At 44.6% G+C, this 24049-nt stretch overlaps 1 protein-coding gene across 3 annotated transcripts in view; it reads left to right on the top strand.

Moving 5' to 3' along the window:
* Positions 1-21960, top strand: part of FGF1 (fibroblast growth factor 1) — a 54245-nt gene extending 32285 nt beyond the window's left edge. The window contains exons 1-4 of one of the 3 annotated variants that reach the window (XM_060271689.1): positions 2099-2339; positions 4216-4417; positions 14877-14980; positions 16521-21960. In XM_060271689.1, the coding sequence (XP_060127672.1) occupies positions 4249-4417; positions 14877-14980; positions 16521-16715 (468 nt within the window). In that variant the 5' untranslated portion in view covers positions 2099-2339; positions 4216-4248 and the 3' untranslated portion in view covers positions 16716-21960. Of the gene's footprint in view, positions 1-2098; positions 2340-4215; positions 4418-14876; positions 14981-16520 lie in introns of those variants that run through there. The other 2 variants (XM_060271690.1, XM_035105367.2) reach the window with 2 other exon arrangements.
* Positions 21961-24049: the final 2089 nt, after the last annotated feature.

Here is a 24049-nt window from a genome sequence, read left to right as displayed (position 1 = left end):
ACTTGGACTCTCTAGTGGCCAACCATGTATTTTGTACAAATTATACAAAATATAAATAAAACATGTTCTATTTATAGCTACCTTTCTACTGGTAGGACGGGGGGGGGGAGAGAGCATGGACGTAGACAGGATTTTTCTTAGGGGGGGGCAGGCTTTTGTTACGGGGCAGAACCTCATATTTGTATTAATTTGTATTGATTTTTATTTATTGGGGGGCAGCTTGCCCCCCCCCAGCTACACCTACAGGAAGGAAACGAGGTCAGAAGGAGGCCATGATTGGGAAAAGGTTGGGAAACACTGATCTAGAAGAAGCAGGTTAGGTGGAAGGAGAGGAAGAGAACAGACAAATATGGGCAAGAAACTCACAGACAAGCCCCCCAAACAGGCACTGCAATATATTTAAAGTGCATGAAATAATTTTCTATTAAAGCATATAGACCAAATTTTCTGCACGCCCCCAGCTTGTTCTTCCAGCCCACTAGATTTACAATGTACTTTTCATTTCTGTCCGATGTGTTCTCTTGATGCAGAATTAGATGAGTACAAAGAAATCCATCAGATTTTATGATCCCTTTGTATTAAATATTGATAACCTGACAGAATGTCTGAGGCAGCTCTCTGCTTGGCAGGAGGAATCGCTCAGCCACATAAACCAAGGAGTCTGTACATAAGCAATTACTTAAATGTTACTGTAACGGGCAGGATAGAGACAAAAGTATTGTGTTTACCCAACAACTGAAAGTGGGAGGGAGTGAGGGGCTGGTGTGTGTGTTTTTTAAAGAAGAACAAGAAAAATATTTCGTTAAAAGTTCCCTCAGGTTTATACCTCACCCCACCCGGAAGAAGATTTAAAACATATGAAGAGTGAAATACAGTGTAGACAAAGATGAGGAAACAAGTCTCAGTGGTTTTTAAAATACTATTTATTTAACAAACAAACAAGAAAAACACATATTTAAATCCACAGTACAGCATGTTGAGATGATTACAATAATCCAATTATATAATAAATTATATTCGTGTAATTTAAATAATCAAATAACAAAGGACTGAAATTAAATTTGGGGTCAGATCCAAAGTATGCTGTTTGCTCTGACTGAGCGCTAAAGAGCGGTTTCCTCCAGTGTGGGGAAGCCCTAGGTCTGCACATTAATTAAGCTAAGCCTTTTGCAAGGGGTCTTCTTTTGTAATTTGACAAGTTCTGCATAGACTTAGGTTCAAGTTTATTCAGGTAGCCACACCCAGGGCCAGAACCCTCCAATAAAGTTTGAAAACCGAAAGAGCTTTCCTTGTGGTAATTGACTAGGGCTTTCCTGCAAAGGTCCTGAATAATGTGAAAGAAAGAGAGAAACAGAAGCAGGGAAATGGGAACAGGAATCAAAGGTACAGGGTCTAGCTCAGAAAAAAGATGTCCTACTCCAGTCTGTATCCACGAGGTAGGGGCAAACTTTGAAACAAGTTATGTGGATCAGGGTGGTGAGTGTCAGACCAAAGAGAATGAACAGATTGGGGACAGAGAGGTGCCCAGTTATAGGAAGGAGACTTCCTGACTGGCCTGGGCTCACAAACAAAGGATTATTGCAGGCATCCCCAAACTTCGGCCCTCCAGATGTTTTGGACTACAATTCCCATCATCCCTGACCACTGGTCCTGTTAGCTAGGGATCATGGGAGTTGTAGGCCAAAACATCTGGAGGGCCGCAGTTTGGGGATGCCTGGATTATTGTGTGAAGGACATTTATCATGTGAAGGACTATCATGTGAAGGACATTGTCATGCAAGGACATTGCATGACAAAAGGGTATGTGGCAGTGAGCTGTCATGAATTAGTAAGTCAGGAAAAGGTGGAGGACTTTTAAAGGAAATGTAAATTGCAGTTTAATCTAATTACCTGGGGTTGATAGAAGTTGCTTGATAGAAACTGCTCCTTGATAACTGTCAAGAATTAATGAATGCTAAATAAGGATTTCTATTTGCATTAGATATGGCAGAGATTCCAGGGGACTAACTAGGCCTGCATTTACATAGTTCATTATGCATATCAGTCACCATGGGGAAATTCCCCTATCTTTTTGACTGGAAGACCTCAGCTTCTCTTGATGGGGGTATACCCAAGTCTAATTACTTCTAAATACACAGTATTGACTCCTGTGCAAAGGCATTAGACTCATTGTTTGAAGCAAGGAGAAAACAAGCACATCATTTCAGGGCATGTAGAGAGTTCCCCAAAGGCACACCCTCCCATTGTCTCCCAAGACAAACGGATGCCAACCAACCAAGGAGAGTTCTAGTGGAACTGAGCTACTGAGGGCTACTGAGCTCAGTGCAAATTATTTCCAGGTAAACATTGCGCTGAATGCCTGCCTACAAATGAGACAGTCCACCATGGTTCATTGATGTCTGTTTTTAAACTTTTTATATGGCTTTATGGCATGTTTTATGTATTATTGCTGTGTGTGTTTTTTTCTTTTAGTGATATAACAGTATGTAATTATTTTTCAAATAAATAAATAAAACTGAAGCTGGGTGCAAGTGACTAAAATCAGTAGACAAAACTGCTTCCCAAATTGCCTGAGATGCCTATGCTTTTGTGCTGCCATTCATTACTTCCCTGGCCAAGCCAAGGCCAAAAGCCTTTCCTTACAGGGTGTCTTAGTTTGGACTATTCCACCTTTGCTGCAAAGCACTGGAGGGAGATGTCATCTTGGATGAAGCCTCCTGGCCTTCTCCAAGCTTTTTAATCATTAAGCGGGTTAGGCCTCTAACCAGAAAAATCAGGCCCCTTATGTTGTCTTTGGTTTGTCTTCTCTCCCTCGTGTGTGTGTGTGTGTGCGCACACACACACACACACACACACACACACTTTCATTCCCGTAAAACCCAACCTCTCCCTGCCAAAAGTATAATAGCGAGCCCATGAGGAGAGCTGTGTGCAGAATACCAACGACACGGTCATAAAAGTATGAGAACAGCGTTCACGTCTAGCACAGCGGGACAATGGGGGTGGAAAATAGTATTCATTCAACTTCTCTTGTGGAGTCAAAGGCTGCTGGCAAGCAAGGATGGGTTCTAAAAATAGTGCCGAATCTTAAAAGGAGAGAAGCAACGTGGAATTAACTAAATCATTTCCAAATGTCCCATAGAGCTGTTCTGCTAAAACAATCTGGAGAAGCACTTGGATTCTTAGACCACTGTATATACAGGAAGGAAGCGTCATGGTCAAGCCCTCCTTGTTTTAACAAATAAAACGAATGGGTCTGAATTGGTTTTCTATTTTATTTGTACTAGACAAATTAGACAAGAGGCTGCAAGGTGCTTGGAGAGACACCTCCTAGGGTATCTTCTATGACCTGCAGTCAGTAGACTGTCTGCTTTGACACAAGAGTTTAAATGGGTCATACAAGAGCTGGAACTGGACCTGTCAATATCCGTCCTACTTTTTGTTTTCTATTTTTGTGCCTCTCCATTCAGCATAGGTCCCTAAGATCAGGCGGTTCGGGACAACCGAAAAATAAAATAATAGCGACAATAAAAAGAAGAAACTAAACAGTTTTGCTACTCAGTTGAATTGTGGGCTTTTGGCTGGAAAGCTGCCTCCAGCCCAGCAGTATAAGAGGGTATCTCATCCACTGGGTGAAGAGGAGACTCAGACCCAGTATTGGCTGCAGCACTGGCTGATGCTCTTCCATGTGCCCCCCCCCACGGAAAAAATCAGAGTAGTTTTTCAACAGAGCTTGGCTTGAGGAACACCCTCTGGGTTGTCTCAAGCTGTTCATTTCCTATACCTTGAAACCTCTGTTTAGAAACAGCTTTGTGTCTAACCCAGCTCATTCTTCAGAGATGAAAAGGATTCCCATTCCTCAGTTTCTTTTAACCACCCCCTTGATTTCTGATTGCTTTGGCAGTAGGTGCTGCTATTCAAAAACCTCACCAAAACAGCAGGCAGCAGAGCCCTCCTCCCCCCCCCCCCCGCTCCCCCTTTGTTTTGCTGGCATATCTCAAAAGCAGCAATGAAAACATTTCCCCATTTCCCCTCTGCTTCTGGTATCTTCTCATAAGGCAGGGGTGGGCAACCTGTGACCCTTGGTCTCTCATTTCATGCAGGTGATGCGCAAGGTGGGTGGAAGCAATGGAGGAATGTTGAGAGGGAGAGGGAGAAAAAGGGGGGAAAGGGACTGTTGCTATTATCTATGGGCCTGTTGAAATTCTCTTTCAGGACTGAAACCCAGACACCCAGACCGTGCAAGAAATGGCTGAAGGGGAAATCACAACGTTCACAGCTCTGACGGAGAAGTTTGATCTCCCAATGGGGAATTACAAGAAGCCCAAACTCCTCTACTGCAGCAACGGAGGCCATTTCTTGAGGATACTTCCTGATGGCAAAGTGGATGGTACAATGGATCGAAATGACCAACACAGTAAGCTTTTACTTGCTTTTAATCAGTGGGTCTCAAAGTTAAAGAAACCCTTATTGTGGTGGCCTATTGGGGTGGACTTTGGTAATCTTTGGTAATATGGTGCACTGAGTGAGGCCCCCAAATATATCTTCTCAATTATGAATCTTCTCTGTTTTGCACCCCCTGGGCAAAACAGGGGAACCACTCACACCACCCTAAATACAGCACTGGACCTCTCCGCTATGGAACCTTTGATCATTTGCCATGGAACTTGACTGTTTGGCAAAGGATCCTGGTGGCACATTCTAGAGTGCACTGTTGTGTGTGTGTGTGTGGGGGGGGTTACCATTTGACCAATGAGTGTAGCCTAGGACATGCCGAACACCAAATCTCATTTTCCTCTACATGGCAATGTAGCAAGCACTGATGTTTAAAGCATGCCAAAGGCTTCCCATCTATATGCGTGCGTTTTTAATGTGTGTGTCTGTGATAATTCGACATTAAATATGTACGCATGTGTAAGTTAAACCATTAAATATAAACCACCACCCCTAAAACACAAATCATAGCCGCATCCACAGACACAGGTAGCTGAAAACCAAAAAAAACCCTGTAAGCCAGGAGATAATGGTTCGATTTGTGTGATCAATGAACATGTGTGCAGGACGTCTGAACAGAGTCCCTGCAATGTGCAGAATGATCCTTCCATTCTGCAATTGGGAAGCTTGCACTTGGAGACAGGCTGTGGGTCCAGCCACATAGGCAAAGGCTTCATCCTGCTGCATTTCCCTTACGTGTGTTCACTGATCCCACAGCCTGAATGCCTGAGATTCAACAAGAGAAAGACTGCAGCTGGTTAGGAGGATGTCCGCATTGTGCATCACAGTCTGTAGGTCATCCCCTGGCTCTTTCCATGGACCTCAGTCAGAAGTTAGTGTTGTGCAAGTTGCTCTGTAACAACCAATCAGCATCTCTCCCCTCCATTCTCCCAGACAGTATCTAGTCAGAGAAATGTATGGAGTGAGATCTCTTTGTTCAGCATTTCCCAACCCACTGCAAGTGGAAAAAAATCCAACGGGATACTGTTACACTGAACATGCCTTTTACAAGAAATTTTACTAGGCGAGGTGCAGATCTATGGCAGCGATATGTCCCTTATAAAGTCGAGCTCAGCCCTTAGCCTGCTTCACGGCCAGCAATCTCTTGCAAGTACTATTAGTCTTGATTGTCTAGCCTTATCCCTGCTCATTTTAATCAAACCTCTTGAATAATTGCCCTCATTGGCCCTGTATACGGTATATTATTACATTTACAATTCCAAAGCACAGGGAACATGGTGCCCGCTCTAAACCTCGGGAAAAATGATGCCCTGTATCCCAAAACACCGAGGAAATCATGCACTTACCTAGGCCTCATTTGTTCAAGGGCTCAGGTTCAAAAACATTAATTAGCATGAGTGATGGATCCTGGAATATGGGAGAGAATAAATACGATAAATGTGTCTCTGATCATGTACAGACTGCCTTCAACGTGTTCTCCCCCAGCCCCCAAAACTAAATATATACAATTACGGAGGAGTACTTCAGAGTCGTTTGTGACTGAACTTCACTGTCAGGGGACCTTTACCTTTACCTTTTACTTTAAGCATAGAAGCCAGCACCCTTGCCCAGTTTTCAGCTGACCAGCTTTGCAAGAGGTTGGATTACAGGACTCCTTGTGGTCCCTTCCCACTCTACGATTCTATGATTCTATGACGTTCAGGATGGGTCAAGCACAGTGATGAAAAACAGCAGTCGTGGCACCGGTGCCAACCATACTATAAAACACTTAAAGCTTACCTGCCCACATTTCCTACTTGACCCTATCAATTTACTTTCCATGTTTGGGGACTGTATGCAGTACCCTACAGTAACTGAAGGTCCTATGGATAAGGAATGCGTTTTATCGCTGTTTCGTATAGGATGTGTTCTCAACACAAGATCCATTTTCCTCTCCCCCTACACAGCACTTCATAATGGATTCCTGAGGGAACAGAATCTGCTGAAATGCTTATTCTGTGCTTTAACATGATGGAGAGAGAGGAAGTGGGAAGGATGAAGAATGCATGGGAGCCAATAGTTTCCTCCTTAGGACAAGAACACTTTATTCTCTTACTGGGATTCAGTGCTTGCTCCTTGCGCCGTGTGTTGTGAAGAATGTCCTAAATTGACTAAACGGGGCTTTAAGAGAGACTTTATCCTTGATCAGTTAAGAGCAGCAGTTTTCCAAACGTTTGCCTTTCATGCATGTCCAGACTACAATGTTAGGAGCAAATGCCTTGCTTCCAGTTTCGTCGTGGACTGTGTCACATGACTTTTGTAATAAAGTACCTGTCTCCTACCCATAACACTGCAAAGCAGGGAGGGGGAAGGGTCTCGCCAGTGTTTTTTTTCAAACACTCAAGGATACACAGTGCCAGCACCATTTTTTTCCTAGAAGAAAAGCACTGGGTATGAATCAGTTTTCCCATGCTGCCTGGTGCATATGGCCTAGTGTTCAGCATTCTTCCTGAACATGATACCTTTCAGATCTTTTGACCTACAACGCTCTTCAGGTGGCGTGTGAGTGTGTGTCATGGTGAAGATGCTGGACTGGGACCTGCCAGACCAGGATTCAAATCCTTCCAGAGTCACTGGGTGACCTTGGGACAGTCACAGTCTCTCAGCCTAAGCTACTTCACAGGGTTGTTGTGAGGATAAAAACCGGGGAGGGGAGAGAACTGTGTACATCACCTTGTGCTGCTCAGAGGAGAAACGGGATGGAAATGTAACAAATGAATTAATAAAACCGCCAACCGCTCACTGTGCTGGTTGGGACTGATGGGAGATGTAGTCCAAAACATCTGGCAGGTGCCAGTTTGGGGAAGGGGTGTAGGGGGTGTAGCTCAGTTTGTTAGAGCATGGTGAGGATAATGCCAAAATTTGCAGGTACAATCCTGCAGCTGCATATTCCTGCATTGTATGGGGTTAGACTAGATCAGTGGTCCCCAACATTTTTTGGGCCATGCCCCACCTAAGCATTTCTAAAATCCTGATGCCCCATCCCATGACATATTCTTATTACTCAAAAAGTGACATCCTTTTCACGTGGAGGAAGCCTAAAAGTTCTAACTCATTCTTGAATTGCCCCCCTTAAAAATCAAATTGCCCCCTGTGGGGCGTGTGCCCCACGTTGGGAACCACGGGACTAGATGATTCTCAGGGTCCCTTCCAACTCTACAATTCTGCAATCTAAGGCAGCTGTGGAACTCTACCTGTATCTATGTCATTAAGAAACGGCTCTTTTCTTTACAAAATCATACATACAGATGTATGGCTTACTGCTCCACCCATGCAAATCTGCGTTTTGAAGTTCCAGCGCTATTACGGTCGCAAAATGCTTGGGAGGCTTGTTGAACTCCTTTGTCCCAGGAAACTGGCGGGTGCGATTGGCAGCTGGATACTGGAAGATAAGACAGTACAAGAAGCTCCACTGTTGTGATGGTTCAGCAGCTCTGACATGCACCGTGCTCCACTGTGCACTGGAACGCACACTCGCAATGCACTGATTCCACAGGAGCAGCCTTTTCCTGCCCTGTGTGTGTACTCTGTGCTGCTGTGCACTTACTGGAATACAGCTGGGCTCCCTGCTGCAGGATGTGCTGACAGGACGCAGTCAGACGTGCTCTCCAAATTCTAAGAAAAGCACCTTCTTCTTTTCCCCCCCTTTTTTAAAAGGAAAGCCACAGGAATATGCGGTTTCCCTCCCCTGCCCCAACTTTGCTCTCTGGTTTGTTTCTGAAGTCAGTTTATGGCAGAGGTTTAATTATAAATGCCATTTACACACTCACACTCTCACACACACACGCTCAACAGTGGACTGAGCGAAGATGATCTCATCCTGAATAAACATAGCAAAGGACAGACGGGAAGTCTCTAACCCAGAGTAAACTGGCATGCAACCTTTCAGAAACCCTGTTCAAGCAACGGAGGTAGGAAAGCAAACAAGGAGGGAAATCTGCAGAAGGCACACAAGCGTGCCTGCCGTTTGCAAGGAACAAGCCAAAGGCAAGATGCAGGAGGAGAGGCATGCTCTGAAATGCAGAGGCCCACCCCCCCCCAACAAGTGTATTTGCTAACACCTCTCTCTTCTGTGATGCATAGGCAGCCCCAGCTCTAGATCCAGGTTGGGGGGGGGGCTTGGCCAAGATGCCCTTTCTGAGTGGCCCCACTGCATTGCCATCATCACTGAAAGACCCCTGCCTGGTGTCCACTGATGCTGACCTTTGGTGTCAGCCCTGTGGGTCATTTGGAAGACGAAGAGCTGTGTAGCTAGCTCAGCATGGAATGTGGGGTCTGGGCTTGCGCTGTTTGAAAAGAGAGCCCCCTCATCCCACAGGGAATCCTTGAGGTCAACTAGTTCCAACTCCCTGCTCAGAACATGGTCTTCATAAGGGCATAACGTCTTCCAAACTTAGCAGACACTCAAAAGCAGTTACATGGCACAGGGGAAATATGTTTGTAGTTCAAAGTAAAGCCATCAGTCAGTCCCACTGCCTTCAGGGAGTTCTGTGGACCTCAGAAAAAGTTTGCTTTTCACAGCAGAACATAAAGAATCTGGCAGGAACTCCTCTACCATTAATTGCAGATATATCAAGAATAGGCTCCAGAGGGGATGCAGTGTAGTCAAATTATGTTGAGAGTTCACTTCATCAGATCCATTGTATGCCATCCTGAGTTGGCAGGTATGCACACATAGACAGATAAATATTTTAAGCTGAGGTCTTCCCTACTTCACAACAATATTGACATTGTTTTTATACACTGGAACACACGCTCACAATGCACTGATTTCACAGATAGGTGTGTGTGTAGAAGGGGAAGAGAACATTGTTCAGAACAAAGAAAAACAGACTCCAACTCCAGGCTTATGTGTTTTACTAGAACTCCAAGAGTCGCCCTGGAAGCAGGTGCAAAAGACCAGCACTTAGATTTTAATAACATGGTGCTGACAATATTCTGCCCCAGTGAGCAGTACAGCTGCTGCATTTTGCACCAGCTGCAGCTTCCTGACCTACTACAAGGGCAGCCACACATAGAGCGCATTGCAGTAGTCCGATAGGCTACCAGCCCATCGTCAGTCTATTGTGGTCCAGAAATGGCTTTACCTATCTTATGTACCCTAGCTGGTAGAAGGCATTCCTAGCCACTGAGGTCACTTGGGTCTCTAGCAACAAAGGTGGATATAGAGCAGGGGTCCCCAGACTTACCGAGCGGCGGGCCGGTGCCCGCCGCGCCGCCCGCGCGGTGGGCCGGACGGCAGGGGAGTGCGCGCGCAGCGGGCCGGAGGGCGGGGGAGTGCGCGCCCGTGCGCATGCGCACACGCGCACGGGCGGAAAAAAATAGCCGAAAATCGCTTGTGCGCATGCGTATGGGCCTCCCCCGACCCGGAAGTGCACCAGAAATGACCTCTTCCGGGTCGGGAGAGGCCTGTACGCATGCGCACAAAGGATTTTTGGCGATTTTTTGCCGATTTTTTTGATTGTCGCTGTGCCGCGCGCTGTGAGAGCGGGCGGCGGCAGCGGGCGGCGGGGGTCGTCGCGGGCCGGATTGGAAGGCCGATTGGGCCGCATCCGGCCCGGGGGCCGTAGTTTGGGGACCCCTGATATAGAGGCACCCCCAGTTGACAAACCTGGTTTTTCAGAGGAAATACAACCCTATGCAAAGCAAGCAATAAATTATCTGGACTTGGGAACCACCCACCCACAGTGCCTCCGTCTTGCCAAGATTCAGAGTCAGTTTACCCAGCACACTACCAAGACTAAATTGTGCACAGTCTCTCCTGGTTCAGGTGTTAAAGAGAAGGAGAGTTGGGTATCATCAGCATACTCGTAACACCTTGCTCCAAATCTCCTGGTGACTGTTCCCAACTTAATATAGATGTTAAACAGCACTGGGGACCAGATGGTACCCTATGATACCCGCCAGCACAACTGCCGGTGGGCCAAAAGTCAACCACCCAATGCTATTCTCTGAAACTGACCCTGAAGATAGAGTAAACTGGCAGTGTTTATTTTTCTCTTGCTTTCTATTATATTGGCAAATAGTTTTTGTTTTAAAAATGGAGTGGGGAGAAAAGCAGGGCCTTCTTCTATTATAGTGGTGGGAAACTGATGGTCCTACAGATCTCATTGAACTCTAGCTCCAACCAGCTGGCTGGGACTGATGGGAGCTGGAGTTCTGCAACATCTGGAGGGCCAGAGGTTCCCCATTCCTGCTCTATTGTGTATTCTTTTTTTATAATAATTTTTATTGGGTTTTTTATAGAAACAAAACAGGCAAAACACACAATACATGATCTGTCCCTCCAATTTCCCTCCCCCCACAAGTCCACTTCTGCCACCAGTAGTACCCGTGGGCATTGAGAATCAGAGGGGTCCATTGTAAGGCTGGGTTTGACCTCCCCCCTCCCCCCTCATCCCCTCCCTGCCACTGAAAGGACAGGGATGGAGGGGCTCTGGGGATTGGTTTCCCCTCAGCTGCTCCTTTAACACAAGCCTTAAACAAAACATAAACACAATACCTATAAAACAACAACAACAACAACAACAACAACAAAAAAGAAAACAAATAAAAATTTAAAAATTCCCAATTCTTATTTTCTTCACATTATAATTGTGACTTCCTCAAATCTCTTCTTCCTGGTTTTCCTAATTTCTCTAATTGATTGTGGCGGATTTTCTACTCCAATTCCAAATCTTATCCTTATAATATTAACTTATTCCTCCTCCTTCTTCATGCTGCCTCCCCACAAGTCCCCTCCTGCCACAAGAGGAACCTGCTAGGCGCAGCACTTCAAAGGTTCCATTTTTGTGTCTGGGCTTCCCTCCACCCCCTCCTCTCCCCCCCAGAGAACCTTCTGCCACCAGGTGCTTCTGAGCAAAGAGAGGGGGGAAGGCGGCCCTCCATCCAGACACTTATCTGAACACAAACATGTTGCTACAAATCCAAAAATTGTTTCCCAAGCCATTCTTCTACTCCCCTCCAGAAAACTAAATTTTTATATCTATTCACTCTCCTTTCTCCTCCCGGTGTCTTCCCCCCCCCCTTGGATCAGCAGTCCTTTAACCAGCCAATATTTCAGAAACCGTTAATCAATCACCAAAATACTTTTTAACTAAAAATTTTCACCCCACACCCGTTCTTTCCCACTTCCAAATCCAGGCCTCTGTCCCCCCCTCCCTCTGCCTTTCCTTTCCCTCAGTTGCCCATGCCCAATTTTTAGTCCCTCCAGGAGCCTTCTTTTCTTGAATCTTTAATTCATTTTGTTGTTCTTGACAGCTGTCATTTTCCTTTTCTAGTCCTTGTTGTTCTTCCTCCAAGTCACATTTTTTATATTCCACTTCAGTTTTTGCCAAATCCACTTCTTGTTCTTTGCTCTCAAATAGGCTTTCCACATTATCCTCTAAGTCCTGATCTTGAACCAAAGTCTCTGAACATGTTGGACTGGAGTGTTGCAGTGTCCTGTGAATGTCCTTCAGAATCTCTAAATAGTTCAAAACTGTCTCTTGGAAGCTTGGTGAATACATTGTTTTCATTCCTTCTAACCACAGACTGGCAGGAGATTAGGAGGCAGAGTACACTGGAAATTTCCATTCACTCACGCTTTCCTCCATCTTGCCTGTTCTTTCCATTGTCTTTAGTTTTCCAACAATAGAACATCTCTTAATTCCAGATACTTCTCTTTTAGTATAATCTTGCAGCCGATTGAACTTTCAACAAATTTTTATGAATTTTCCTTGTCTTTTAGCAATTTTGACAGCTTTGACAGCTGTCAAATAAATTTTCCCCTTTGTGCACTTACTGTTCCTCAGGAGGTATCGGCACCGGGGTTTGTGAAGGAGTATAAAGTTTTTGTTTCTTTCGGGTGCTAGGAACGAAGTCCCTTTTTTGGCTTTGGAATGTTTAATGCGCCTCTTAATTGACCATTAGGAAGAGATCGAGTCCCGTTTTTGAATCTCTCCTAATTTTCCCGATTGTTAATTTTTAAAATCCAAAAAGTCCCAATGAAGATTTCACTTACTTTGTAAAAGTTTTTTGTTTTCTTGGGAGAATCTGCCGCTGCCCGGTAGAAGACTCGGGGCTTCGCTTCTCGGAGGTGACGATGTCGACCAAAATGGCTCCCGCGACTCCAACTCCGCTGGCTCTCGGAGACTCTACTGTGTCTCCGGGCAGCAGAGGAATCGCCCGAAAACGGAGCCCGCTGGTCTCTAAGCCTTCGGGACGCTCTACCCGAGGTTCTTACGGGGAATCCGCTCGCCCCGCGGAATTCCCCCCCCCTCCGCGATGCCGGGGACTGCGGAGCTCGCAGTCCCTGCGTCTTCTTTCGTCGGCACAGCAGACCGGAAGTGTATTCTATTGTGTATTCTGATAATCTGGTATTGAGGGGTATGCTGCTTATGTACACAGAGGTCCCATTTAGCCACCACCACCACCAGATGCTGAAGGTCCTCTCCTCCATGAATTTGTCTAATCCTTTTGAAAAGGCCATATAACACAGTAGCCATTGCTTCGTTTTTGTGGTAGCAAAAGATTTTCCAGGCCTTCCCAGTGTCTAGCTGTGTTGTAACAAGGGTGGGTTCCTACTCCCTAATAGGTCAGCAAGCTGTAAGCGGAAGAACAGCTATGAGCTAGGGAAAGCATTAGCTCCATGTGAAAACACACACACACCTCCCACCATGCATCACTGGCACACTATAGTCTTCTCAATGCTTTCTCCCCCCACCCCCCTCGGAAAAATGTTGCGTGTAGCCAGTGTTGCTTTCTAAAGGGTGTATGTTTGCTAGCCTGTGCCAGAAATGAGCTTAGCGTAAATGAGCTATTAAACTTGGACATCCTGATGAAAAAATATTTACAGAGGAAACTCCTTAAACGGGTATGTGCCAGCGGAATAACCCTAGTTACAGAGGACAAGTCTTGGGCTGACGACGTAAGTAAACTTGGGTGGTGCCCTCACTTTCCACAACCTATTGAACTAATCTTTGTAATGACATTTGTACAGGGCCAGAGCCCTGACTCTGTTGAAGTGAGCAGAGCCCATTTACATGGAAGGATGCGCACAAACAGCAATCTCGTTTCTTTTGGTGATAAGCAGTCCATCCTCTCACTCACACCACAAAACAGCCACAAAAGTAGGAAGAGGTCTTCTTTAATGAGGCATGGGTTGCTACTAAGGGAAACATAATCTTCTCCTTTACCCCTTCCTCTCATGCACTCTCCCCCCCCCTCTATATGTGTGTGTTTGCACACATGCAAATCCTGAACACACTTACCTCAGAAAAAGTCATGCTGAACTGAATGAGCAGACATGAACAGGGTTGCTGTGCCATTGGGTGGTGGATTGGAACCCGTGGCACCACTGCCAGATTGTCACTAAGAGTCCCTTTTAAAGCGAAGTAAAGAAAAAAAATGGGAGGCAGAGAAAGGAAGCAAGAAGATCATGGGAGACAGAGAGAGAAAGTGGCAAATGAACATCTATGGCAAAAACACACCCCTCATTGTTATTGACCCCAAATTACCCACTGGAGTTTATTATATAAAATAAAGGATTGGTTTAATAATTTTAATATAAATAAGGTCAGTTTCCCCCTGACTATATTATGTAATTTCCTCTCTCTTTCTCTGTTTGGTGTTTGTTATGAGTTGTCCATGAGCAGCCAACTTTTTCTCAAATACAAAGTCATTAGAGGATTCAGCATCCATCTTTTATCTTGCAAGATCACATTTCTTAAAACAACAGCAACAACATGAATATGAATTAAGAATCGTTACCCCAACCTCCCATAGGAAGCAGTTCTTTTTTTCATAAATGGCTGTTGGCTGCAATTTTCACATCTACTTGTAGCTGTGCATCCAGAGCTACTGCACAGCCCAAGTGATCCTGGAGGGTTGTGGTCAAGTTCTCCTTCAGCAGAGGAATGGTTCATCTGATTGAGTCATCTAACAAAATAACTCCCTGCCACTTGAAGAACCTCTGGCATGGGTGCATATTCCCCTTCATAACCTTTGTCCTGGCACACTGGGCTAGTCATTCTAACTTGCTTTTTTCTGTGAGATGGTTCATACTTAAGGGGAGGCATTAAATGTTGATGACAGGTCTAGAAATGTGAAAGGAGTCATACCAAAATACTAAATTTGGTATACTAAAATAGTAAATACTCAGATTTGGATTTTTTGCAACCACGGAGAATAAGGAAACAGGGGTATTTGTAATGCATGACTTTACAAAAGACTGGAAAGCTGAGCAAGAAACATTCCACACACTGCAATATTTTGCTGCTGGTCTCATTTGCTACACCCATGCCACATTTTTTTCCTCCAAGGAGCTAGCACATCCTTTCCTACATCTTTGGACAACTGCTTTACCTTCCTGCTGCTGTTCTTCTTATTATTTTCTATTGCAGTTCAACTGCTGCTAAGTGCGGAAAATTTGGGTGAGGTGTACATAAAGAGCACAGAGTCTGGGCACTACTTAGCCATGGATGCCAATGGCCGTTTATATGGCTCGGTAAGTATGAGGTTTCTGTGGGACTGGGACTGGGGGAGGTTTTGAGGTTTGCAGATATATTGTAGCTCACAAGCAGCAAATAGACCTTGTTTGTTGTTTTTGCAGCTGGGTTGCCACATTTTGCCCAGCTTTATTTCTGGAAAAATAAATAAAATAATGAGAAGCGATGTTCCAAAATACTTCCAGATATTGGATTTCGTATTTGGAAGGAGCAATGCTGCTTCTTCCTCCAGCGGCCAAATCACAGTGGGTGATGCCATTAGCGACACTGAGCCAAATTTAACCCTAAGATAAACGAGCATCAGAGATGTTGTATGTGCTGTTCACTCAGCAGGTTGGAGTGGTGGAAGGATACAGAAGGAGCTGAAAAGAAACAACCCTGCAGAACAACAGATACGTAGGTGGAGCCAAAAAGTTAGTGCTGCCATCTTGGGACAAGCGTGATGCTCTCACACTTCGGGAGGGGCTGTTGCTCAGTGGCAGAGCATCATATTGGCAGGCAGAAGGTTCAAGGTTCAATCTCAGCATTGGGATAGGCCAGTGATGGCAAACCTATGACACGCAGAGCCCTCACTGCTGGCATGCGCCCCATCGGCCCATTCGCGCTGTTGTTGTTTTATCCCCCCCCATTTGTTCTCCCGCTCCTCCTCACCTACAGCTTGTCTCCGCTGTTAAAACCCTGTTAAAACCCATTGTCTCTTCTGTTAAAACCCGGATCCTTTTTTGTTGTTGTTGCTGCTGATAGCCAGAGATTGGTTTTTTAACCCTTTCCTTGCTGTTTTTTCTGGCGCTTTGGCAGACGATGATTGGGTATAACAGTGTTCATTTTTTAACCCGTTCTGTGCTGATATTTTTTGGCGCTTTGGCAGGTCGGTGCTGCGTGCTAGTTCCAGCAAAGGTATTATTCGTCATTTATTTCTGTTCTCTCTCCCCCCCCCAAAAAGCACAGCAGCTTTGGGGCACCCCCCAAAAAGCTAAGCAACTTTTGCACCCCCCAAAAAAACCTCCAAAACTTTGGTCAGCAGCTCCCCCCAAAAGCTCAACAACTCTGGGCACTAAATAAGGGGTTTTGGGTTTGGTTAGGTTAAATAATTAGTTTTTTGTTTATTAAATACAGTTATATATTACAATTATACATTTTTGTTATTTAAACTATAAATATCGCGAAATTATGGTTTTTTTCTCGAAGTGACACACCACCTGAGTTATGCTCGGTTTTTTGGCGAATTTTGACACACCAAGCTCAAAAGGTTGCCCATCACTGGGCTAGGCTGACAAAATACTGGAGCTTTACTGCCAGTCAGACGGATCAACGCTGAGCTAGATTGACCAATGGGCCGATTTGCTATAAGGTAGCTTCCTATGTTCCATCCAGGTTTCCCAATCACATGGATCAACACAGAATCACAGAGTTGTAGAGTTGGAAGGGACCCTGAGGGTCATCTAGTCCAACCCTCTGTGATGCAGGAATCTCAGCTAAAGCATCCATGACAGATGGCCATCCAATCTCTCTCTCTCTCTTTCTCTCTCTCCCCTTCAGCAGTTGCCAGCGGAAGAGTGTTTGTTCCTGGAGAGGATGGAAGAAAACCATTACAATACCTACACATCAAAGATGCATGCAGATAAAAACTGGTTTGTCGGCCTGAAGAAGAATGGGAAAAGCAAACTGGGACCACGGACTCATTATGGTCAAAAGGCAATCCTCTTCCTTCCCCTGCCAGTTTCACCCGATTAGATAGTTTCCCCACGTAGCAAAATAGGTTCCTTAGAACGAAGCAGCCAGTAGACTTTTCCCTTTCCTTTCCTTTGATTCTCCCTCCTGCTGGGGAACATGAAAAAGATGTGGGAGATGAAAAAAAAAGTTGCAAAGCAATTCCATAAAACATGCATGTATACAAGCAGAGTACACAGGCATCTCAGATGCACTGCCTCCAACATGAACCAAGTCACTTAATAGTCATACAACAGAACGTACATTGGTGTTCAGCTTCTACAGTCATATATATAGCAAAGCTCCCCTTTTTCTGAAACCCGCATTTAAACAATATGATCTAACTTCCAGACAGCTTTTTCATAATCCTTGTGTATCACATGGAATCATAACCAACAATGCTGAAGCTATCCTATTATTTAAAACAAATTTAACTGTGTGCTTATAGTACCAGGATCCTTGCTTCTTAAAAAGTAACATTGCTCTGGTTCTTGGTAATATTTCTGTAATATATATTTATTTATTAATAAGACTGTATACAATCTACGTTGTTAGGCCATTTTTAACTGTAGACAATCAATATTGTGTATATTAGATAAGACCAGTGCTTTTTTTCTGGGGGGATGCAGGGGCACGCATACCCCTGAACATTTTGTGAATCTAAGTTTGGCATCGTTGAGGGGCAGTATTTCAATATGAGTAGGAAAATGAAAGTACCCCTAAACATTTTTTTTTAGAGAAAAAAAGCACTGCATAAGACAAAGGCACACCAGGAATTAAAATGAATCCAAAAGATCTTGAATACTTTGGCAAGGAAAATGAGCAAACACAGAACAAATATAAAAACACAGTGGAGCGTTTATATACAAATGTAGCTCCAGTTGGAACCAATGAAAATTTAACCATGAGCCAAAATCCTGCTGATTTCAATGTGGCATTAAAGATTTGGTCTGCAGTGTGCTGATGTGACACTTTGCCACACCCCTCGAGACCAGCGCAGTCTATTGAGCCCCAGAAAATCCCAGGCAAACCAAAGAACTGGAGTTGCAAGGCCCACAGGCCATGTGATAAAGGCTAACACTGCTTATGGGTAGGTACAGCCCCCAGTTAGGATGAGTGTTGCAGCTGGGCTTGGTGCTCCAGGCTGATGGGGCTTTATTCCACCAGTCACTGTAACATGACAAGCTATGTCAGAACCAATGAACAACGTGCTCTCTGGTTGCCTGGTGTTTGGGGGGAGTGGTGGGGGCAAGGAGCTCTGGTAGAAAGCAGATTTCCCTAGGGAGCAGATTTACTGTACATAAGTGTGATAGGAATTCATTGTTCATCTGTAGTCATACTTTGCCACATGTTTCATATTTCATTTACTTACCGCAGACATAAAAAACAACCAGCTTAACTGCATACAATGACTGTGTGGTTAAATGACCGAATTTCCAACGACCTCCTAAGAGAACTTGCACTTTTCTCTATCCTTGTAAGATGGAACCTTGTTGTGATTTGCAGGTCATATCCCAGGTTTCTCGACCTCTTTGAATTCCATTGATTTCCACGATTTTGAAGGGTGGGCCTGTTTGCGTGCCATTACTCTAGAATCTAGATCATTATAGAGGCTGTAGAGATGCTGCATTCAATGTTGACTAAACACACAAAAGTGGGAGCAAAATAATGCACTTTGGCCCTGACCGAACCACCCCATCCCCTATCCCCAGCTATATGCATTCAGCATCATTTCTCAAAAGAGCCTGTTTATCTGCCTACATTACAGGCATAGCTCTATGCTGAAGGAGAGGCCAAGACTAATAGACATAACATCTGAATGTAACACCTGCACATTCTAGAGTGGTTTGGGGATACAATTGCAAATTGACCAGTTGCAAAATGACAGATGAATCACTTTCTTCCCTAGGTATTAGTAATCTGTATTATTTTACTGCATTTCAAAAGCTGCTTGACCAGCTATATATTTGGCAGGCCACAGTTCTTAGTTCCAAGGGGAGGCAAACTATTCTATCTTGCTGTTCCTATTTCCGGATTTCCCAGTGTGTTTTCCACAGCAGCAAATCAGATTAACTTCTGATTAAACATTCTGCCTTTCCCGAGTTTTATTTTTATCACTACTAATTACATTAATTGTCGCTTACTACAAACATGTCTCAAAGTGGCATACTTTGTTATAAAAGCATACAATAGAAAATTTAAAGTGCATCAAAAAACAAAAATCAATTGGCTAAAAGTGCTCAAATCAAAGCTTTTGTAATACACTAATTTGCTGGCAATCTGTTTTCTGTTGTATTTCAACATATCTGGCACTACCAAAGGATACCCTCAGTGCTTCCCCACTGTCAGTTCCTACATCTCACACCAGTAAGGGTTGTTCATGTCATTACTTGAGTGTTTCCAAAAAGTCACACTTGGTTCCAGCACAAACCCAGACATAGGGCATTCTGTGTTACCCATGGAACCATCTGCTCCTAAACTATCACTGCAGGTTTCTGAAATCCTTTGGCCCATTTGCTAATCATATTCCTCAATGGATTAAATAGTGGCCTTTTTGCAGGGATGCGTTCTTGTGTCTGATTATTTTCTTGCTTTGGTATCGGACAGGGATCATATAACAACCATAGGTGCAAGGGGTGGAGAGAGATTTGGCTTAGACAAATGCATAGAGGGCAGGTCTATCCCTCAGCAGCTTGTTGTTGTTAGTTGTTTAGTTGTGTCCAGCTCTTTGTGACCCCATGGACCAGAGCCCGCCAGGCACTCCTGTCTTCCACTGCCTCCCGCAGTTTGGTCAAACTCATGTTAGTAGCTTTGAGAACACTGTCCAACCATCTTGTCCTCTGTTGTCCCCTTCTCCTAGTGCCCTCAGAGGACCACTACATTCAGTGCCAAGATGTTGGAGGAACCGTCTTCCATTGCAATACTCACATTTTTAAGGGGAGGAAAATGACAGCCACCTGTGCCAATAAGCCCACCCAAAACAACTTGGAATAATTGCCCCAGACCTGGGTCCCTCACATTCTAAGCACTAGCTCCAGATATCGCAAGGGTGTGAGTTAAGCTGCATGCAACGAGGAAAAGCTTCCCAGCATCACTAGCCTGGTATTTGTGAACAGGAAGGATTTCAGATCAGACTATGGTGGTCTTAGTCTGGCCCGGGGCTCAGTGGTGATCTGTTCCGCATGCAGAAAGTCCCAGGCTCAATACCCAGGTAGGGACTATATTTTGGGAGGGGAAATGAACAAATTCTTATGCCCCACAAATAACACAGAGATGCATTTTAAATAAAAACACACATTTTACTCATGTAAAAACACCAGGCAGGCCCCACAAATAACCTAGAGATGCAGTTTAAATAAAAGGGCATATTCTTCTCATGTAAAAACACACTGATTCCTGGCCCCATCCGCAGGCCGGATTTAGAAGGCGATTGGGCCGGATCCGGCCCCCAAGCCTTAGTTTGCCTACCCATGGTTAGACAGTCCTGACCGAGATGTGTCAGGGGTCTGACTGAGCATAAGGCTGTTCCCCATGTTCCTATCCTGAGCTTGAGCAAAGCCTACCCACCAAGTATTTCCAAAAAGGGGGGGGGAACGTGTCAGGGTGCAAGTCCAGTTTACCTAACATCCTGTCTCTAGTCTTAGCATGTGGGAGGTATTTCCAGGATAGCAGCTAAAGGAAGGGTATGTTGTTATTTCTTGGACAGAGGACAATTCAGGAAATCCGTTCCTGTCCCAAGATAGAAACTTTTCCTCAGCAAAGGAACAGAGTTCCACAGAACCAGAGTCTGCAAGAAATATGCCTCTGATTCACAAGGCACTTTCTTATTTGCTGGAAACTTCTTTTCTCCAGTGTGTGCGTGCAGGGTTTCGTTTTGTTTTTCTTACTTCTATAAGATACAATTCAACAGTACTACATTGCAGCAAGCACTTCGTTTGTCAAATGAGATCAGTGTTTCTTTCCCACCATTCTGTTTTTCTTCTGTTTGTAAACTCCTGCCAAATTTTCTTCTCGCTTACTTCTTCTCTGTTCCCAGTCGTCATCCTCTCCGGGGATTAATTGTTTCTGTTGAAATGTCCAGCTGTCTTTTCTATGTGCATTTGCTCCACCTGGCCTGCTGGAGACTCTCATCTGATGTAATCCAATCAAGAGGAGCTTCTCTGCTCTGTTTATGCTCCTTCCATACAGTCTTATACAAACCGCTGGGACAGGAACTGACCATGAGCTTGTCCGTGCTTCTACTTGTAACCTGCCTAGAAAATGCGGATCCGAGCAATTTTCTCCTTGTCCTGCTCCTTTCCGAGGTAAAACCTGCTCTTTTGCAACAGATTGGAACAAATGGCAATCCCAAAGCAACAACGTTGTGCTATAATTATACAATAAAACAAGGATGGGGAACCTCTGGCCACGGATGAAAACTTCTCCATGACAATACATCCTTAAACAAAGAAAATGGTTTCTCAGGAGAAGGCTAGATAAGAACCCTTGCCCCTGACCTCTGCTTTTCTGTATGCCCATTTTTGCTTTGTTTATATAGAGGAATAGTCAATAAAACCTGTGGTTTGAAATGGTGCAGAATCCATCCTACAACCTGTTCTGTGTCTTCCTTGAGCTGAGACAACTTTATTCTGAGTAGATCAAAGCGATACATGTATGCAGACTCTAGGCATGTTTTCAAAAATGCTTAAGCAGCAAAAACATGGATCACCTCATTCAACAGTGCAGTTATTTTTTGGCTAGAAGAGTTAGATTATCCTTTTCCATCAGGACACTTGTGATTGTGTGTATATGCACCTGTCGGTTCTGCAGTGCAGCTTGAAAGCAGGTATCCAAATATCTTAGCCCTCTTGGATATGAGCCATCCTTACACATAAACGACTTAGCATTTAACTCCATCATTCATTCACCTAGGTAAGGTTCACATCCATTAACCTGATGCTGGAGTGGCTTAATTTTGATGGATAATAGCTGGAAGCCCAGGGATTAAAAGAAGTGCAAGGACACAGTAGCAGCAACTTTTGCAAAGGACCAAAAGCGTGCACTAAAACTGAAATGGAACTCTTTAAGTGCCACAGGGAAAAGGCAAAGGAAAGTGCAAGGAAGTCTTTATGAAAGGGAGATACAGTACTGTAGTCATTCAGAGGTTAACAGATTTGGAACATGGCACGAGAAACTGCTAGAACTAGTTCATGGGCCATCTACAGCTAACCAGCATATATAGTCAGGTTTTGCTACCATAACACACACACACACACACACCTCTTTCAAAGAACCAGGTTGCCAATTGGGTGCAAACAGAAATGTCTGTGTGCACAGGTGATTGGAGTTTCTAATTAAATCCGAAAGCTGGAAAACGGTAATATCGGATTTAGTTCTGCTGTTTCCCAGCACCTCATTAACCTCAGGGCATTCCTTTCATTAAACATCTGAAGCCTGGCTATTGCTAACCTCACGTGTATACTTGACACCCAACTGGGGGGAAATGTCAACACTCCTGCCTGGAAAATAATCCCCAGTAATTGCTCCAGATGGATGAACAGGAGAGAACAGCGCTGCCAGCTAAAACTATAGGCCACAAATTATCCAACATGGACTTAAGCCTGCCTAAGCCCATCAATTTCAATGGGTTTAAGGCTGCTTAAATCTGCGCTGGAATATGGCCATACACGGTTTTAAGGAGTTTTATCCCTCCTCCAGCTCAGATGAAGAGATGAAAGATGACAAAACCTTCCTTTTAAAAAATTGATTTAATAGATTATCAGAACTAAATATCTGTTAACGATGGCAAATGGGGAGGGGGGTCAGGATAGTTCTCAAGCTGCTGGGCTGAAGGGGAAGGTAAGAAAGTGAGTAGAGCAGGCATGTCAAACCTGTAGCCCTCCAGATGTTTTGGACTACAATTCCCATCTTCCCCAACCACTGGTCCTGCTAGCTAGGAATCATGGGAGTTGTAGGCCAAAACATCTGGAGGGCCGCAGGTTTGACATGCCTGGAGTAGAGTATATTTTGTATGAATGGAGAACAGGAGGAGGGTGTTGGAGGGTAGAGGATCTTCAAGCACCTGAAGGGAAAAAACTGAACGGGACTGCAGCAGCACAGGATGTTTGGAATGTAACTCTTGCAGAGAGGTTAACACATCCTCCCACAGCCCCAGGATAGAGAGGGCCCCTCAGTGTAATAAAGAAAAAGCTGGCTGGACAAAAAATTGCAGCTCCAAAGCCCATGACAAGCTGGTAACTGAATAATGAGGATGAATAAACAATCTGTAGAAAAGGAACACAGAGACAGAATTACTGGGTCCTATACTCAGAGAACTTCAAGCGGATTGGCAAGCCCTGCAGAGGGGTGTGTGTGTCATAGCTGCCAAGTTTTCCCTTTTCTCACGAGGAAGCCTATTCAGCATAAGGGAAAATCCCTTAAAATAAGGGATAACTTGGCAGCTATGGTGTGTGTGTGTGTGATTTCTTACAGGTCAGCTTTCTGCAGTCGGATGCCCACAAAACATCCACCTAAATGGAGCTGGTCCAGATATCTGTTCAGCCTATATATGGGAGGCTATCTAGGGGCAATGAAAAAAAGAGGCCTCTCTTTCTCCAGCTAAGCCTTAGGAGTTAAATTAGCCCTAAGCTTGGAATGGGTGTGTTTCCCTTACCTGCTCTTGAGGACCATTTGCAATGAAAGATATGGGTTGCTTACTTTTTTCCTTCAGGGCTCCTGTTCCTTTAGCAGTTGTGGGGCAAACAGAAAGCCCAATACAGTATCTGAATCTCTCTCTCTCTCCCCCCCCCCCCGCTTGCCCCCTGAAACTGTAGCAGCTGAATTGTTCTGTGTCTCATGCACCCGTTAAAGGCACAGGAGCCATTTTAGAAAACAGCTGGCAACTCACAGAATGACCTCTCTAGGGCTACTCAGTGAATGTGCACATGGGGAAACTGAATTACCTTCACAAGCTATGCCTAGGTAGCCAAGTGTTTGACCTCATGTGGGTGTGTAATGAGTCTTCCCAGCAGAGTCTCCCTGCTCTTGTGAAAGTGCCTAACGTGTGTACATGTCGGTCCCTTTTCACAGGAGTAAAAAAGCATGAATGGGTGGGTGCATTCATACTGAAGGGGCAATCCATGAGTGTGCTCGTCCCTTACATGTGTAAACATATATTGAACTAATCGTGGTTTCACAAGCAGGTTACCAACTAGTTTATGCCTTTAAGCGCATATTTTGCCACGATAAAGTACAATGATAATAGCTGCATCTCAGCCGATGACAGCATTAATTATTTCTTATGTTGAAAAATTCCAACTTTTCATTCCTAGCGTACCAGGCCTTCAAATAGTCCACAAATAATTCCGGTGGTCTGTCAA

The sequence above is a fragment of the Zootoca vivipara genome, chromosome 2 (genome assembly GCF_963506605.1).
Source record: "Zootoca vivipara chromosome 2, rZooViv1.1, whole genome shotgun sequence".
In the NCBI taxonomy this organism is placed as follows: domain Eukaryota; kingdom Metazoa; phylum Chordata; class Lepidosauria; order Squamata; family Lacertidae; genus Zootoca; species Zootoca vivipara.
The sequence above is the reverse complement of the archived record's forward strand: the minus strand, read 5'-3'. Positions and strand labels throughout refer to the sequence as shown.